This window comes from Phoxinus phoxinus (assembly GCF_949152265.1).
Source record: "Phoxinus phoxinus genome assembly, chromosome: 1".
Taxonomy (NCBI): domain Eukaryota; kingdom Metazoa; phylum Chordata; class Actinopteri; order Cypriniformes; family Leuciscidae; genus Phoxinus; species Phoxinus phoxinus.
In genome coordinates this window covers 40,157,644-40,177,675 of record NC_136876.1, presented here as the reverse complement: position 1 = coordinate 40,177,675, position 20,032 = coordinate 40,157,644, and the positions used below count along the sequence as shown (strand labels likewise).

Sequence of the window (20,032 nt, the reverse complement as noted above, 5' to 3'; positions counted from 1 at the left end):
GTTCTTCGTCTGTGTATTCCGGCTCATACATGTACGGTTCGTTGAATAAAACAAATTCCTCGTCTTCATCGTCTCCAAAGTCTGAAACATTGGCATGGCTTTCAAACGTGGCCATAGTCCTATGTTATTAAATGAACGGCTAGACTCACGCGTACACCAGTTTGGGAACCACTGAAAAATCTGTCTGTGTTAACACTTTGTTCCTTGAATATGTTTAAAAACCTATCATTTTGTTAACATTACATCTCACAGTGTGATGTCCTAAGCTTCAGGCTTAACTGTGATAACAGAAAAGGTGAGCTAAAGTCTTTTTGGCTGCCACACTCACCGTGCCGTCTCCCTGCTGAACTGGCCCTTCCCCACATCGTTGACGGCACACAGGCGGAACTGGTAAGAGCGTGCCGGGATGAGCCCTCCCACGATCACGCTGGCGGCTTCTGGATCGATGTTGGCCAAGAGGACGGTCCATGGTGCGTCTGTCACCAACAGAGACATTGAGAGTGGACTCTGGAGCTTGAATGATGAGTGAAGAGAGATGACAACAATACAGCAGGCCAGAAAACTCACTGTTCTCTGACACCTCCAGGGTGTAACGGATGAGCGGGCTGTTCCCGTCAAAGGCCTGGGCCCAGGTCAGGTTGATGGTTCTTCTCTCAGAGCTGCTGAGGGTGGCGATGAGGTTCTCTGGAGCGTGAGGCAACTGCCTGCAGAGAGAGAGAGAGAGAGCGAGACCAAAGTAACAAAAAGTGATCATTAATCATTCACACATTTTACATAACAATTTACACTGCATTTCCTTTCTGTTCAAAATATACACTACCATTCAAAATTGTGGGGTCGGTAAGATGTTTTAGAAAGAAGTCTCTTGTGCTCACCAAGGCTGCCTTTATTTAATACAGTAAACTGTAATATTGTGAAATATTATTACAATTTAAAATAACATTTTCTATTTGAATATGTTTTCAATTGTGATGTATTCCTGTGATCAAAGCTGTATTCTCAGCATCATTACGCAAGTCGTCAGTGTCCTTCAGAAATCATTCTAATACGATGATTTGTTGCTCAAGAAACGTTTCTCATTTTTATCAGCGTTTAAATGTTTTCAAAAGAAATAAGTTCAAAAGAAATAAGTTCAAAAGAACAGAATTTATTCGAAATAGAAATCTTTTGTTACATTATAAATCTCTTTTCAGTCACCTTCGATCAAGTTAATGCGTCCTTGCTGAATACATGTATTCATTTCTTTAAAAAATATACTGACTCCAAACTTTTATTGGTAGCATACATGATAAACCGTTTTAGCACAGTTTCACTTCATGTAAGTTATTTTTTCTGCTATTTTGCTAATCTGCAAACGATTTGGCAACACAAATGCACAATTGTTTGTCATGTCGATAAAGCAAACCAAACTGATGTTGAGTGAGAGATAAACAGAGTTTTTATAATAAACATCGTCTCTCTTGTTTACATAAATGTTGCCTCAACTGCTTTGCCAATGCGCCATTATTTATCAAGCAGATAAAACACAATGCACTCCTGTACTTGAAACAATGAAACATTGATAAAAAAGAGGGAAAGAGTAAAGGAAAGAATGTTTGGATGTTTTGCTTACTATTCATTGTGCATTCCCAACAACCTATTTCCTCAGTTCTTTAAATCCCAATAGAAAAACAAAGCTCACAGATACAATCCAAAACGATGTCCAAGAGGCAGTGAAAACCGGTAGCTGAATGTGAATCTATAAGGCGAAGGACACAGAGAGTGGGTAACTGGGTAACAGGGTCTTTGACGTGTACCTGACTCTCAGGTGAGCGCTGCGAGAATCGTTGCCTCCCACAGAGGTGACCTTACAGGTGTACGTCCCAATGTCCCCCGACCAGGTCTGAGATATATGCAGGGAGCCGTTGGAGTCGAGACGCAAGCGGGGACTCGACTTCACATCAATAGCCGTTCCACTTTTCTCCCAGATGTGCCTGTAAGCAACGGAGCTCTATTTACTTCTTGTTCACAGCAACAATACATGGAAAAGACTTAATAAACACACACACACACACACACACACACACACACACACACCACATTGGCCTGCACACATATGCTCTCACACATACACATCAACACTTCTTAATTGCAGCCACATCGTTTCCCCATTTAATCTCAACTGTCTTTCGTTTAATTAAAGTCTCCATCTAAGTTATTGCTTTGTTTACATATTCATCCATTTTCCCTGATCAAATGAATAACAACAGCCCAGCAGGTGACAGTTAAATCAAGTCTTATGAGACTGAATGTAATAAACACACAGGACAGGAAGTGAAGGAAAAAGCTAGTGTTGATCAAAGATTGAGTGTTAGATAAATCTAGAGAGAGAGAGAGAGAGAGAGAGAGAGAGAGAGAGAGAGAGAGAGAGAGAGAGAGAGAGATGACAAAGACATGGAGAGGATGGTCGGATTGTACCTGATTGTAACGCTGGGGTCATGGGTCACCCCGCAGGTCATGGCTGCTTTGGTGCCCTTGATCACGCTCTGGTCCTGAGGTGGATTAGTGATTCGCGTTCGAGCTGCACACACAAAATCACAGTGTTGTACCGTGATCGATCAAATTGATTTCCACCTCCAATTTCTGTAACAACCATCCCTTGTGAAAAAGAAGTATATTTGGGGCGTTTCCTTCGAGGAAGCAAGGGAGGCAGTGCCTCCTCAAAAAATTGGATGAGAAAGTAATCCATATCACACTATCTTTCTTAAAACAAAAATGTTCAAAACATCTACAAGCCTATATTGCTTATGAATATTTTTAAAAAGTCAACTCACTCAACAAAGTCATTTGGTGCGATCATCAAAATTATGTGGTGAAATCAAACAAAACACAACACACAAAATAAAACAACAAAAACAAAACACAACACACACAAAAAACAAAAGATGACAAAAAAACTCAAGTCATGTGGTGCGATCATAAAAATGATGTGGCGAAATCAGTACGTAGAAACAAAACAACACAAAACAAAAAAAACAACACAAAATATAACAAAACAAAAACAAAAAACAAAAAAACACAAAACAAAAAACAGCACAAAACAGAAGACAACACAACAAATGACAAAAAAAAAACAAAAAAAACACACAAAAAAAAAAAAAAAACACCACAAAAACAACAAAACACCACAAAAACAACAAAACATAAAAAAACACCACAAAACAAAACAAACAACACAACCAAACAAAATGCAACACACACAAAAACATAAAACTGTAGACCCTCATGACTGTGTGTCAAGGTCTTAAAATATCCGATAATATGACGAATGTTATGACAAATCAAGGTTAGTCAAGTTGAAGTATTCAAGATGTAAGGAAAATATGTTATAACTTTGTAATGTACTTGATGGTTAAAGCATTACATTTTAGTCCTTTCTAGTCACTCTGCGCGAGACAACAAGCCACACTCACCCCACACCACCAGATCGGACGAGGCTTCGTCAATCCCACGGGAGTTACTGGCCATGCAGGTGTAGGATCCGGCGTCAGACAGGTGAGAGGGGCTGATCAGAAGACTGCCAGACTCCAGCAAAGTGAAACGCGGCAACTGCACAGAGCCGCTTGCCAGAACCCGCTCAGCTGTGCAAAGACGGAGGGATGGCGAAACACAAGGGAGAGAGAGAGAGAAATGAAAATGAAGATCAAACAGACAAGTCGGTCCCCAGCTCATCAGGACAACGTTGATTGGACACTTGATTTAGCCAACATCCCTAAGCTTGCAGATACATCGATGTCCGTAAGTCCGAGACACTGATGGGTATCTTTCTCTGGGAGAGATGACTGATTGGGGACTGACCTTTCTGCCATGTGATTGCGGGCCGCGGGGCCCCTGAGGTCTCACAGTGTAAAATGATAGACATGCCATCAATCACGGCGCTGTCAGAGGGGCCGGCCGTGATGTTTGGGGCGATACCTGCAGCAGAGAGAGAGGCTGGTGAGACAAATATGCACATATTCACCCAAAACACACACACACACACACACACACACACACACACACTGGGCTTTCCAACTCAACTTCTACCTCTAAACCAAACAGATCCTTCTATTTTGAGATATTCTTGAAAACATTTAGTACGTTTATAAAAGCAATTTTCTTTGCTGTTGGCTGGATCCTAATTGCAGGCGACTTCTGGATTTATTGTCCTTATAGACAAAATGAAATGGGTACAGAATGATCTGGAAACATTTTCTTCTACCGATTCAATCCAATCCATCCATGCATGCTCCATTCCAGTTTTACTTTCATACTGGACATATCTCTGTTTAAAGGGATAGTTCACTTTGAAATTAATTTTTGATATGTTTTAGCTTACCTCAAGGGCATCCAAGATGTAGGTGTCTTTGTTTCCACAGTATTTTCAATTTTGATATTTTTAGGTCAAACCGTTGTTGTCTGACAGTCATATCATGGAGGTCTATGGGGTCCACCTCAAAGAGCATGCACAGAGAAGTCCACATTAAACATGATTTAATCATATCATGATTTAATCTAGTGTATATATGCATAGATATATATATACATTAGAGTCGCATTAAAGACATTCGTTCCAATGAACTGCTGTAGCCAAGGCGACATCTAGTGTATACATCTATGCACCAGTCTGCGCACACGTCACACAGAAGGAAGCGCCCGCGCCCTCAGATCACTTTGGACCTGGCTGTGTTACAAGAGGTAAAAACGATATAAATACTGTTCGTTTTCTCACACAAACCGCTCGTTTCGTGCCTTAGGCCATCAATGATCAATGTGTACTTACATTTACGAGTCATTAAATCATGTTTAATTTGGACTTCTCTGTGCATGCTCTTTGAGGTAACAGTATACAATATTAAGATTCAACGTGAACTTTTGAACAGGTTCATTAAATTCAGTTACTATTTTGTCTTGTGGACTATAACATCAATTATGTGAAACAGCTTATTCAGGACATATAAATATATAAATAAAAATAAAAATAACACGAAATATTTATGGTTTATAATTTATTTTTGAACTGCTCTCATTTTTTTTTAAATCCCCCTGTAGGCTGTAGTCAATATGAATGAATTAGAAATGAAAATCTTTCAAACTCATCTTTGATCACCAAAATAACACATTTAAATGTTGAAGAAGAAAAATCTTCATGCCTTAAAATAGCTTGATTGTATTTCGCTTTATTTAGTATAAGTATATGCTAATTAGCCCCGCCTCCACTCACTCACACCAGCTCAGACTACCTGATCCACACGTTGTAAACGCTACAAAATGGCGAGTGGAAATACTGGTTTAATTCAGCCAAATATGTTTGAACCAGAAACTGATTCAGAAGAAGTGGAAGAGTGAATTATACAGTAGACGAATCAGAATGGTAATGCGTTTTATGTAGGCTATCGCTCTCTACAACGTCGGACACATAACAGTCATTTGATTAGCATTTCTCTTGACTACGTTATCAAACAGCGAATAATGTGTTGCTAATGTTACACAAACTTTTTTCGCCATCTCTGAGTCAGACGGCTGCCTTCGAAAAATCTGCATCCTTAGAAACGCTTTGAATAACTCAGTGGAATACATATAGTTCATCATATAGCATCGTTATATACATTATATACATAATTCACCCGCTATTGCGTACACAATTTTTACGATTTTTAAATGTACACAATATCAACAGAAAAATATACCGGGACAACTTGGCTTCTTGCATAGCAATAGTTAATGATATGCTAAAGCCCACCCACACGTTGCCCTGATTGGCTACAAGGTAGTTTGTGACACCAATGATTTCAAACTGCGTTTTTGAGGCTGCAGTTTTAAAGAGAAAATACTCAGCAATGGTGTTGACTTAATGAATTTGCACATGGTTTGTCTTGAAGCATATTAAAAACACCACATAGACATAAACAAAAATGTGATTTTCACCCCAGTGGGATTTTTAATATGATTATCTTCTTGCATATTGTGCAAAATTATGAGCAGAACTGTACATTATATCCCCCCATTCCTAACCTTAAACCTTGCAGAAACACACACACACACACAAACACACACACACACACACACACACACACACACACACGCACACCCCGAACTATATAAATACAAAAAATATAAGAGCCATTGCTCCCCAACTTCACTAACTTTTTCAAGCTGTCTATTAAGCATTAAATAAATGGTGGACACAATAAAGACCTGTCCAGTGCAGACGAAAAATCCATTATTCTTACGATCCTTCCCTCTTTAACTTGGAATAATCGCTCTTTTTAATCTTCCCTTCTTTCTGCAAGTAAAAGCCGCTGACAAGTCACAGACTTTATAAAATGACACATCTGACAGCAGATAAGGAAGAAGATGAATGTAGGGGAGAAGTGTAATAAATGGAGACAAGAGTTATTGACAGGCCCAGATGGTGCTTTGACGTACTGGTGACAGCAAGGTACGTGTTCGTCTGGATCTCTCCCGCTAAGTTGCGAGCGAAACACTGGAACATTCCGGTGTCGTCCGGGAGCAGTCCGTTTATCTGCAGACTGCCGCCCACCAGGACTCGGTAACGAGGTGTCTTCACGGGGCTTATGGGTACAGCATCCTTATACCACACTATATCTGGCTGAGGAACACCTGCAGGGGCATTGGAAGAGGAGTGTTATCTAACACGTCCACACGCTTACGCACACACACACACATGGACAGACACACAAACTCACCGCGAGCTTGGCATGGGATGTCTACCACCTTCTCCATCTCAGCAGTAATGTGTCTGTCGGGCTCCTTCACAAACTGAGGATGTTCTGCACAGAGTTCAGTTGAGTCAGTCGTGAGAGTACTTGACCAGAATGAAAATCATACAGTTGTTGTTGTTCTGTTTTTTTACCATTGCTGTAGAAGTCATTGTCTATAACATCCACTACCTTTTTAACAACCTATACATGATTCAGGGTTTAGGTAAGACTTTAGAATACTGTTCTGTAGTTAAAGGGATAGTTCACTTTCAAATTAAAAATCTGTCATCATTTACTCACCCTCAAGTTGTTTCAAACCTGTATTAATTTATTTCTTCTGCTGAACACAAAGAAAGATATTTTGAAGAATGTCAGTAACCAAACAGTAGTCTGTACCCATTGACTTCCATAGTAGGAAAAAAAAAATACTATGGAAGTCAATGGGTACAGACTACTGTTTGGTTACTGACATTCTTCAAAATATCTTTCTTTGTGTTCAGCAGAAGAAATAAATTAATACAGGTTTGAAACAACTTGAGGGTGAGTAAATGATGACAGAATTTTAATTTTAAAGTGAACTATCCCTTTAATGAATAACTAAACAGGAACAAATGAGCAACGCATTACTAACATTATAGTAACTGCCTTTTACCAACAAGAAACTCTGATTAATAAATTAGTAAGTAATAGCGCTCAGTTAAATGAGGTAGTTCATTATTAGTTCATCAATATACAGTTTTTTCATACCTCCCAGAGTAGGAGCTACTATACAGGTTCATAATTAACATGAATAATGAATAAAGTATAATTAATTCTAAAGTGAAGATCATGTTAACCCACTAGTAATGACTCAAGGCACACCAAAACCTTCAGAAGGAATTACTAATTATTTGGATCAGTATTCTGTATTCTATGAAAAGCATGATAACTAGATAGAATGACCGTCATCGTAAGCTTTTGAGGTTTTTGAATAGAAATGATTTGGATCAGTATTCTAAAGTGAAGATCACTAGCAATGACTCAAGTGGTTACCATTTACCAATTACTATTCAAAACCTTACAAAAACCCTCTAAAATTGCTAAATAATTAGTCATTCCTTCTGAAGTATTTGGTAATACTTGAGTCATTACTAGTGGGTTACCATGATCTTTACATATAATTAATTATACATTATTAATGTTAATTATGAACATTTTTATGGTAGATCTCAGTAGTCCTCTGGGAGGTATAAAAAAAATGACTCATAGTTATTAATACGTTGTTCATGGAATGTTTTTTTCTGAAATGTTTTTCAGACATGGGGTTCAACCCACGGCAACAACTTAAAATTAGCCCAATTATTTGGGAAAACCGCTTGACTTGGCAACACTGGTGTTAGCCGACAAATTTACGTCATTGCTACAGCGTTCTATAAACAATGTTGATTGATTGATTGGTTGGTTGGTTGGTATTCATTGATTGGTTGATTGGTTGATTGATTGATTGATTGATTGATTGACTGATTGATTGATTGATTGATTGATTGATTGATTGATTGATTGATTGATTGATTGATTGATTGATTGATTGATTGATTGATTGATTGATTGATTGATTGATTGATTGATTGATTGATTGATTGATTGATTGATTGATTGATTAGACAATTGTTTACTAAACCCGGGTCCGCTTGGACATTAAACAAAAACACCACAGAACACACATTGTTTTGTTTATACGCATTACACACATTACTTGTTTATACTTCTGTGGAAAAGTGCAACAAACAGCAATGACTTTAAAGATCCAATAGCCATTTGTAAAACTTGAAGTTACTGTGTGGAAACCCCCTGGACAAGTTTATAAAAAAAAGACTGACAAGCTTAGAATCTTCCTTGGAGCACCACGAAGCCCATCATAACAAAAGGCAATAAACAGCACAACACAGACAATACTAGGATTAAGCTATCTCAACAAACTCGGCAACTGGACCTGAATATCTGTCAGAGAACAACTGTAGTGTAGTAACCAGAAAAAAGCAGCAATTTGTAGATCTAAATTGCCAAAAAATTGTTCCGACATACTGCAAATAATAACACTTCCCAGAATTACCTTCCTGGAGAAATGCCAATGCCAAGATTCACCCAGAGTTTGCTCACATCTAGGTGAGAAAACCTTAAAAACCTTTTAGAGGAACGTCTTGTGCCTGAAGTTGAGCTATGTGAGGCTTGAAAGGAAAGCGCTCTCTTTGGTCCAACACCATGGTGATTACTATCATGTAATTCAGTAAAAGCAGAACTTCTTTTAGTTCTAGGATCTAGATTTCGTTCAAAGATGTATTTTCAGGACAACGACCCAAAGCACACAGCAGGGAAGGACTTAAAAAAGGCAAATATTTTGCAATGACCCAACGAGAACTTTGACTTTGAATCCAATTGAAATCTGGTGTATGCTTTGAAAATTGCAATCCACAGGCTCCCCGTTTAATTCGGAAGAGTTGGAGCATATTTGCATGGTAAATGAGCAGAAATGAAACAAAGTAAATGTGCAAGTCTCGAAGAGACATTCTCAAGGCAGTAATTGCTGCAAGAGGGCTAGTATTTACCATAAGAGATGAATACTTTCATAAATGAGTCTTTTATCTTGGAGAAATGAAAGATTGTTTTTGCGTGTCTCTGTGTTGACATTTTTGAAGATTGAAAAGAAGAAAATTATGCAGAGGGGATGAATACTTTCTGCACAAGGCACATTTAAACAACTCCGACGTAACGTTTGACGGGAAGGCGTAATTACCCATCACGTGCAGATATGCTCCGGCGCTGACAGAGGGGGCGCTACTGCTTCGGAGGGAGGCTTCACATTCATAGTAGCCGCTGTCACTGACCAACGGTCCACTGATGGTCAGACGGCGGCCAAAGTCCCGGAGGCCTCGGTTTACCAGCACTCCATTTTTCCGCCATGTAATGCTGAGCTTAATGAGAGGCCTGGAGGTAAAGCGAGAGAGAAATACGGATAAACACAAGCGGGGAATGAGAGATAGGAGCGGCCCGAAGGAAACAAATAAACAGAATTGAGTTTTAATAGTTTGATAGAGGTCATTTTGAGTGCTTGTGCACACACACACACCACACACACACACACACACACACACACACACACACACACACACACACACACACACACACACACACACACACACACACACACACCTTGCATTGGCCACACACTCCAGTGTGACTTCAAACGTGCCCACCATCACACTGGTGTTCTTCGGCGGGATTATAATAGAGGGAGCGATGGGGTCTGCTGGGCCGCCGATGTCTAAAGTGAAGCAGAAGCATATAGGCACGAAAATCACAAATGAGATCTCAAGAGTTTATCCTAAATTGGTTTGGCTTGCTGTCTGAAATGGTGCGAGATGTGACTCAGAATGTAAACCAGCCTTCTAGACTGCTTAAATACTGAATATTTAATAGAAACTAATAGAAAACAATGTTTAGATACACTGCTGTTTGGGGTCAGTAAGATTTATTTAAAGAAAATAATACTTTTATTCAGCGAGGATGCATTTAACGTATCAAAAGTGACAGTAAAACACTTATAATGTTGCAAAAGATTCAAATATTTCCAATAAACGCTGATCTTTTCAAACAAATAATCACAGTCTCCATACAAAAATATTAGGCAGCACAAATTCTTGAGCATCAAATCAGCATATTATGATTTATGAAGGACCATGTGACACCGTAGACAGGAATATTCAGTTTTGCCACCACAGGAATACATTACATTTTAAAGTATAATCAAATATTTAAAATAGTAATAATATTTCACAATATTACTGTTTTACTGTATTTCTGATCAAATACAACACCAAATATGCTCTGTAGCATCCACTGATACACAGTATTCAAGCAAATGCAACCCTTGGTGAGGATACTGACCTCTTGCAGAAATGTAAAATATCTGACCCTAAACTTTTGAATGATAGTGTCAATGAAATTGCTCCATTAAAGTCAACATGAAATGAGCCTGTTCACCATCTTTATTATGATGAGTCATCGGTGAATGTTATTTAAAAGAAAATCTTTTCATAATCAATTGCCAATGTATAAAATCAAGCCCCAACCTTCCTTCCTTTCTGTTTAAATATCCTGTTTCTGCCCTCAAAATGTGAAATTATAGAAGTAAAATGGATTACCAAAAGCATTTCAACAGTGAATTTAAATGGAGATCAAAGGGAGACATTTTGCTTTATTCTCTCGCTAATTATTTTTTTCTTCTGAGTAAAAACTTCTCAATAATCTCCCTCTAGACATTCAGAACAATATCAAAAAAAATTTAACCAAGCAAGAGATTTCAATATGAACTCATGAACATTTCTCATCCAAGTCCAAATTACGTGAGCTATACAATTAGCATGAATTTTACATCTCTACACGTTTACAGTATGTCGTATATAAAAGAGTGTGATCTTCCAGTGGATGGCCTCTGCTTGACCCCACTGGAGCCATTAAGGTGCCCAGGGAAACCACTCGTACAAGCAATCTGTGAGCTATAAAATGTTCTTCTGAGAAGAAGGAGGGAAAGAAAGCAAGAGTCGAGATGGAGGTGAAGAAAGAAAGCAGACATAAAGCTAAACATGAAGCTCAGAGCACTTGTTCGTCTCCGCACAGCCCTCTCCATTATGTGCTTACTATTATATATGTAATCGTCTGCACCCTCTCCAGTTGTAAGTGCACTGTAATACCTTCACTAATGTGCCGCGCTGCAGAATGGGTCTTGATTGAGAGACGCCGTCGACATGATTAAATGTCACGCAATCATTTGTCAGCTTCTGGAAACCTTTAGCTGTCCATTGATTCTCTGCCCTCAATCAGTGATCTCTCTTCTCTTCCGTCTTGATCTGATTACCCTTTATTTGCTTCCCTTTCCATACGTAGACCCCTGGATGAGAGTTACAGTAGGCCATGGTCTCACAGAGGGTCTTTATGGTCTGCCTGTCTGTTTCATAAATCTGTTTTTGTGGGGTCTATTAAAGAGAGGGGCTGTTTTTATGAGGGCGATTAATCACCCTGCCATTGTGGCACTGCAGGACCACAACTATCATACAAAGCTCCATGAAGCTTCACCACACGCCACATACTCGCTATCTACAGTGCAGCGAGTTGGGGAATATTGATCCATGAAAAACTGGAGTCTGGACCAATATGTGCACTACATTAGGTGTCATGCACAGTCACTAGGGGGCGATGGAGATGTTTGAACACGTCAATTCAGCTGTTGGACAGTGTGAAAAATGCGCATTTGCAAACAATTAAGATTGTCTAGCAGTTAGTGTAAACGCTCCAACACATTGTGAAGTGGTGCTTATGTAGCAAATTTGAGTCCAGCTCGCATCTTTTCAAATTCTTTATCATTTCCTCCTCTCTAACTATTTGTATCAATAAAAGAGGAATAAGAGCAGAAAATGAAGCAATTTTTAAACCAGAGGTCAACCTTTTTCGAAGTCAATGCATCTTAAATAAATGATAAATACCAAATATTCACATTTGTTATTTGTTTACCTGTACGTCGTGTGAGCTTTAACCAAAATAAATATTTTAGGTACTGTAAGCCGTTCGGGTGACAACAAAATTGGAAATCCCTGCCCTATTGGGTGATCGCAGACTTTTTTTTTTTTTAAGACTCCTGGACTGGACATCACAAAACGTGCGTAGATTCTTTATTCAAAACTCACTTTCTACATTCAGGAGGACGGGCTGGCTGGTCTTGTTCTCTCCGTTCTTGTCGTTGACGGCCTGGGCGTAGTACCGGCCCGCATCTGGGGCCACGGCGGAGAGGATGACAAGGGTGTTGTCCAGAGTAAGGGCTCTGAGACGTTCGAGAGAGAAAAGTAGTCACAAAACCATAAAGCACAACTGCAAACGGCAAACATGTGAGTAAACGACTCAAACACACAGGAGCGCTGAGCAAAACAGTTTACGTCCAATAGGCTGCGATGGTAATGTTATTTGCATTGACGACTCGAGTGGATAAGTGTTTTAGGATTGCAGGAGCTAAAATGCAGGTCATGCGTGAGTGTGTGTGGTTAAATGAGAGTCGACACTTGGAGTGCAGCGAGATTAGAGCCTGTGTATCTGTCAGCACAGGCCTGATCAGCCCAGATTAAACCGACTCCGGCACAATTAGAGTGAGGGCTCTCACAGAGTCCAAATCAAACGCGCCGCGGAATATCAATGCATCGAAGGAGCAACAAACAAGCGGCAAACAAATCGTATGCTGTCAGGCCCTCTCACCATCATATAGGACCATTACTGCCGCGCGAGAGACGCAGAGAGAGAGCAAGAGAGAATGAAGGTCTGAGCAGCGCCGCTGGAGCCTCAGATGTTTATATAACCCCTGCCTCAACGCTCAGCGTCTCATTTGGGATTCCTCATATACTCCAGCTGAAAAACCATGTCTGAATGTTCTCCAGTCAGTGCGGTGGGGTGGGGGAACACAATCCTAAGTGTCTAAAGCCCTCACGTCAAATGTGACATGCCGGACAATCAGCATGAATTATAGATCATCAAACACGCCGGCTGTTTTTGTCGAGCCTCCTGCTGGCGGATGAGGTAAATTGATCTCAGGTGATTACTGAGACCTTTCTAACACGGACTGTGCACACATACACACACACACAGGGCGGAAATTCTGTCAATCATCCAAGGTCATCAATAAAGGCCTTTTGTCCACTTTGTCTAATTCGCTCCCGTGTTGCCGGCTTCCTCTCTAGCCTTCAATCACGTTTAGTCTAAAGTCAACATGGGTTCTTCTTATTATAGCAGATTTTTCCAATGAGAGTTCCTGCAATAAATACTCCTGGAGTTTTTGAGTAATTATACAGTAGCACTCTTCTGCACTCTCTTTCTGTAAGGTATAAAAGCCCTTCTGTGAGAACGAGGGCCATTAAGTCGACTCTGAGCAAATGAAGAGAAGATTACATGCGGCTGCTGGGGGGGATCTTGCGTCCGTCTCTAAACCATGTGATCCCGGGCCGCGGGAAGCTGTGGATTTGTGGCGGGAAGATCAATGCCGCATCCCCTTGGGACACCACCTGAGACCGTTCACCCTCCACAAAGCCTTCCATGTCTGAGAAACAAAGAGAGAGGGAGCAAAAGAAGAAAAAGGAAAGTGAGAGGACAAAACAAGAACAGGTACACTGTGAGTCATTTGACAGAAAACACAAAGCTCCAATCTTGTGATAGTGATTTTGATTCCACTTGGTAACACTTAAACTTGTGACAAGTTTCTAGCATCAGCTTTTCTATATGCTAATTTGTCTGTTCTAAATGAAAGCTAAATGCTGCAGGAAGCAACAAAAGTGCCAATCAAATTTTTGTTGGAATCTAAAACCCAAAGCATTACATTATGGTACGTTAATCATTCCACACTGTTTGCACTAAAGGTGCCTCAAATTATCAGCACTTTTTTGTAGGTGCGGTCACATTTACTGTTGAACGGCGAATTTTTGGGATCCACATGATCAGGAATTTTACGTGAGAGCGAAGGATTTCCCTGTGCAGATTTTGCAACGAGTTCAAGTTGGTCACATGGGTTGACCAAGTTGGTCAACAGAAAGCTGCTTGGTTTGTGAACGGTGTACCATGCAACAAACAATAACCTTTTTGCTCTTCAAGCTACATTTTGCTGATGTGCCTGCATCATTAAGTATTGTGTTAGGATGTGTTGTGAAACTTACAGGCGACCTGGAGTTGTGAACTCCTCTGCATCAGAGCCCCCACCCTGTTCCTGACAATGCATCTGTAGAAGCCTGCATGGGAGCGGTCAAGTGATGAAATTACATACCTGGTGAAAGAAAATCTTAATTTTAACAACCATTCTTTGCTTGAAGTCATACTCAAAGAATAAGAGCTTGCCGGAAGCCCAAAGCAGTGGCTATAACAATTGGCCTTTGATTTAAAAAAATGTATCGAGCCATAATTAAACACAGTTCTAGCTTCTGCTCAAGTGCAGATCAGGCCGCAACCCTCAAGACAATAGACAGGAGTCCTCAGGCGGCCCTGATACTGTGATCAGCAAAACACCGGCCGAGGCAATACACACGTCAGATAGAACAAAGGAGATAAATATTAATTTTTTATGCGGATGTAGGTTGGATTATGGACTGGGCCAGTGCCCTTGGGCCTTGTACTTACAGTGGCCTACAAAGGATCAGGCTGGATGACCCGCAACCATCAAAGAAACACCGGAGGGTTTGGTGCATACAGTGGAAGCTGACCACTAGTTGACCCCTTACAGAATACAGTACGAATTGACTAGGGTCCACTTCACAGCATCAGAGGGAGACCTCCTGAGAAAACCAGGTTGCTGCTGGAAGAGGTGTTAGTGAGGCCAGCAGGGGGCGCTCACCCTGTGGTCTGTGGGGGTCCTAACGCCCCAGTAGACTGATGTGGACACTATACTGCCAAAGAGCACCGTCCTTCGGATGAGACGTAAAACCGAGGTCCTGTCTCTCCGTGGTCATTAAAAATCCCATGACATTTCTCGTAAAGAGTAGGGGTGTAACCCCGGCGTCCTGGCCACATTCCACCCATTGGTCCTTACCAATCATGGCCTCCTAATAATCCCCATCCATTAAATTGGCTCTATCACTCTCTCCTCCACCACCTATAACTGGTGTGTGGTGAGCGCACTGGCGCCGTTGTACTGGGGCTGCCGTCATATCATCCAAGTGGATGCTGCGCACTGGTGGTGGTTGAGGAGAGATTCCCTGATATGATTGTAAAGCATTTTGGGTTTACATATGAAAGCACTATATAAATGCCTCATTCTAAAGGAGTACTTCACCACTAGCAAAATGGCCTCTTTTATTAAAACTTGGCTACCTATGCAGTATAAAGGTGATTTTTTTAAGAGAAAACAAAGAAAAAAGGCGGTTGTCTTCCCTTTTGCCAAATAGGTAGGACAACTTCAACACCCATAATGCACTTGGATTGTTGCCATCCAAGGCCACTCCCACCAGTCTGCAATCGATACGCTTGACCATTCAAATACTGCCTCGCTTTAGTAGGAAATACTTCTTTGCAAACTTTTAGTCAAAGTGGTGACGATCTGCATTGTTCCCTGGTGCAAGAATTCAAAGAGTAAACGTTTAGCGGGAATTAGTTACTTTTAGTTTCCAGTGAAGGATCCAGCGTGCTGTAGGCAGCGGCTAAAGGCCGAAGAATTGCAAAGATGGAGAGAAACTTACAAAGAAAATCTGAAAAACCTCAGTGTTTGTGACGCTGTTGAGTACAGGTAAGAAAGCTGCTACCATAGTGTTCCATTTTTACCATAATGCTGTTTAAAGGGTAACTAAACCCTAAACCAACTTTTTTTAGTTAATGATCTGAAAGACTGGGGCTTTATTAATGCTGTTCAATGATTCAAGTAATTTTTTTGACATTTGGGTATAAAGTGTTTTAATTCTACAATATATGGTGTAAAAACATCTGAGTGCTGCCCTCTTCAGGTTGAACGGTGGCTACTGCAGTTGAATTTTCCTATTGGCCGTTGTGGTACCCTGTGATGTAAGAGGGTACCAGCTAACCACGCGCTTGCCTACAGAGAGATGGGTCTCAGGTGCACGGCCCCCCTCCACTGGGCTCTGCCCACTTTTCCAGCATTTTTCAAATATTGCCAGTGGGTGGAGTCAGGCTCTAACCAGGGGTTTAGTTACCCTTTAAAGAGTATAACTATGGGGTGGGGATACAAAAATGCGAAGTATAATATGTGGTTTTCACGAAGAGCCCTGGAGCTGTCAAAAGTCCAACTTGTGCTGACATATAAACATGAATTTCTCTGTCCAGGTAACACGGAGATTGTGTAGACATTGTTCATTTACATACTACCAACATTGTAACAATACAAAGTGAGTTGAAAATCTGCAAAGTTATACTTTAAGGGCCCTATCTTGCACCCAGCGCAATTGACTTTGTACACCAACGCATGTATCATTCCTATTTTGTACCCGACGCACAACGGACTTTTCCCTCCACAGACGCATGTCGGTAAATTAGGGAATGAACTTGCGCTCGGGGGGGAAAGAGGAGGCGTGTTCCGGCGCAAACGTTCCCTGGTGCTATTTTGCAGATTCAGAAAACAACTCCGCCACTGAACTAACCACTAAGGCCCTTAAAGTTCGCATGAAATAAAAATTCACCTTATTGATTTTCTAAATGATTTTCACTTTAACAGAAAACCTGACCTTGTAATGTTAATCAGTCATAATTTTAAGTCCATTGAAACGCCGCCCCCAATTGATTTCAAGCTCGCATACAGATCTGCCTCCATCTAATCAAAAACTGCTAAATATAAGTTGCCGACCTACATTTTATTGTTTTTGATAATCAGTCTGTTTCACCCAGATGTGTGTCACAAAAAGGAAGAAAAACATAGTTGTTACTTTTGTTTAATCGCAATTTATGGGCTTACACTGGTTTATTACCACAAGGGCCAGAGTTCCTTGGCACATGCAACGCAAACTCTGACCACTTGGGGCATTTTTTTTTTTACTTCCCAAATAGGGCTACTATGAATACAAATTATATTTATTTTTTAAACTGGGCCGTCATCATGAAAACATGAAGTATGTTTTTACTCCTACGCACATGGCCTCAGTCACGAGCATGTGACAAGACCTATTAGTGATAAAGAGAGAGCCGAACATGTGGGCAGTAGTGCTTTAATTCAACCAGTCAATGCTGCCTCATTTTTACACCGCCAGCTCTTTTTACAATACTTTAGTTTACCTGCATTACCAGTCACAGGTTTAATCTAACCTGCTGAAGTGAATTCAAGCTTTTTCTTTGATCGGTAAATGTGAGGAATACAAAGAAGAGAGCAGGTCCTCACTCCCTGAAAAAACAAACCATGCAAACACACAAACACACACACTTTTCAGTGTCTGAGAGGTAAGAGACTGCTGGGAAGTTTCAGTCACCAGGGATCTTTTGGAGATGCTCTGCGGACTGCGTCGGAAAACCGCTCCTATTGTCTTGACTGACAGGCAGAAAACCCGTAGAGAGCAGGAACCTCTGCGAGAGGCCAGAAAATGTCTGACTCGACCATTACTCAGAGTAAGCACTGCGGGTAAGTTAGACTTTAGCTGTTAGGAAGTCTTAAAATGCAAAGTAAAATATGAAAGAATCCTGTGGTCAGCAGGTAAATAGAATGCGAGCAAATAATGCAGCTCAGTGTGACCAGAGAGAGAGAGAGAGAGAAAAAAAAACTTGTTTTTTAAATATAAATATTACATATAGATCTCGAAGCTATTGAAAAAATTCTCAAGCTACTCGACTACTTGCTTTTGATTGATAAATCCACACTGCCTTCACCAGGGATACAACATTTATACAGAATACATAATACAAAACATGGACGACAGGAATCTCTCAGGAAATACATCTCATTTTCATTTAATGTGAGCTGAGAGGCAATATGAGTGTGATTTCATGGCAGCAAAGGGAATGAGGCACTACTACAACTCAAGAGGACTATCCACAAACGCTTGTGACTCGCCAAAAAAGAAAGAAGACATCATTTAAATAAACACCAGAAAAACGGAATGAAATTTGTTGCAATTTAAACTGTGGTTAATGTTGTATTTGTGATGGTTATTAAATTGTCTGAAGGATAAATGCGTGTTTCTTTAACTCAGGAACTTTCGTGATCTTGGTTAGTTTTTATTCAAAACTAAAAGATTTAAAAAGTGTTCCTTTGTTATATGAAGGTCACATTAAAATGTTATTGGAAGCTTTTTACCAAGCCTTGATTTTTTTCTTTTTCTACTTTTCAAGTGCCTTTTCTGAATAGAATAGATTGTATTGCTTTTCTCCCAGACCCATATCTTAAAATGAGAAAATTCACAGAAAAAAATATAATAATTGTTTAACAGCTGCATTGGATTTTTAGATGAAAATAAAGAAATAATAAAGGAAATATGGAACAGAATACTTTAGCTGTAATTGTCAAACTGTGAAAAACATTTGTGTATTTAGGAAACATAAAATGCTAGCAACACAAAAGAGCTGTTTGATTTATTCCTAATGTCATTTTTTTTATATAAATCGGACAAACTCTTTTGTGTAAATGTCAAAACAATTAAATGTAATTTCCTTCACCATTACTATTTTTACCACGTTACTAAATAAAATAATTTTTTTGAGATGTGACCGTGCTTGGAATGCACTTTCACTGTTAGGCTAGTGATAGTGTGAAAAGTGCATTTTCTAAATGTCTACAGGGCCAAAACTTGCAGAAACACTCATACAGCAGTGGGAAGTTGGGAAGTGTCACCTGTACTCCAGGGAGAAACGCGTCAACTCTGTACCATTGTAAAGCCATTTGAACTCCAGGGGCCAGCTGCCCTCAGCCATGCAGGTGAGAACCACACGGTTCCCTTCCAGGTGGATCTGGGTTGCCACAGGCTCCATCTTGAAGTAGGGTGGTACATCATCTGGAGGGAGAGAGAGAGAGCGAGCCAGAAAGAAAGAGGCTTAGCATGTTTCACCCAAGTAGGACATGTTCCTGGATCAACATACTTGTTATTCCTGAGATAACATTTCTTTCAGCCAATCCGATATAAGGGTAAGATTTAGAGTCAGGCTTAGGGCTGAGTTTACATTTACATTTGCATGTATTTGTTTTAGCAGACGCTTTTATCCAAAGCAACTTACAAACCTGAATAATACGAGCAGATTAATCCAAGGGAGAAAACAATATGTAGAGCTATCATGTAGCAGTCAGATTCAACTGAGCATTAGAATAGTGCAGAAGTGGAGAACAGTGAAAAACAATGCTAGTGTTACGTTCTGGTCCACAAAGAATGACGAAGAGGAAGGTTCAATTCAACAACATTAAAGGCAGAAAAAGCAGCAGTGTGTACTTAACCCTTTCGGTTAAACGGTTTTGTTTGTTTTTATTGCTCTTAGGGCACGAAAAACTGTATTTGAACATATTTTTCAAAGAGATTTTCATATGTTGACTTGAGTGGAAAGTACGTGTTTTTGGTTTTAACTGAAGAGATACTGTATTATACATAATACTATGGCAATACTATGTGTATTTAAAAACCCACTGAATCAAATCATATAAAACTATAAAATATAATAGCCTACAGCTTTAATTATTGAAAACGCAATTGAGTTTGTTCCCGTTCCACCAACTTTATAAACTAATACAGAGAAGAACCTCATACAAGTTGAACGTCATGTGTCTTTGCTATCAGAACATGAGGATGTGATTCCATCAAAGATCTCTACAA

The 20,032-nt window shown here is 40.1% G+C and overlaps 1 protein-coding gene across 1 annotated transcript in view; it reads right to left on the bottom strand.

Annotated features, from left to right (window-relative positions):
• sdk2a (sidekick cell adhesion molecule 2a) overlaps positions 1-19,220 on the bottom strand; it is a 63,040-nt gene extending 43,820 nt beyond the window's left edge. The window contains exons 1-14 of the mRNA XM_079618050.1: positions 19,066-19,220; positions 14,468-14,574; positions 13,710-13,857; positions 12,464-12,597; positions 9,933-10,044; positions 9,517-9,707; positions 6,729-6,812; positions 6,448-6,642; positions 3,838-3,954; positions 3,453-3,620; positions 2,458-2,560; positions 1,797-1,973; positions 568-704; positions 329-476 (exon numbers count right to left, since the gene is read on the bottom strand). Of these exons, the coding sequence (XP_079474176.1) occupies positions 329-476; positions 568-704; positions 1,797-1,973; positions 2,458-2,560; positions 3,453-3,620; positions 3,838-3,954; positions 6,448-6,642; positions 6,729-6,812; positions 9,517-9,707; positions 9,933-10,044; positions 12,464-12,597; positions 13,710-13,857; positions 14,468-14,574; positions 19,066-19,202 (1,958 nt within the window). The 5' untranslated portion in view covers positions 19,203-19,220. The remainder of the gene's footprint in view (positions 1-328; positions 477-567; positions 705-1,796; positions 1,974-2,457; positions 2,561-3,452; positions 3,621-3,837; positions 3,955-6,447; positions 6,643-6,728; positions 6,813-9,516; positions 9,708-9,932; positions 10,045-12,463; positions 12,598-13,709; positions 13,858-14,467; positions 14,575-19,065) is intronic.
• Between the last annotated feature and the right edge of the window lie 812 nt (positions 19,221-20,032).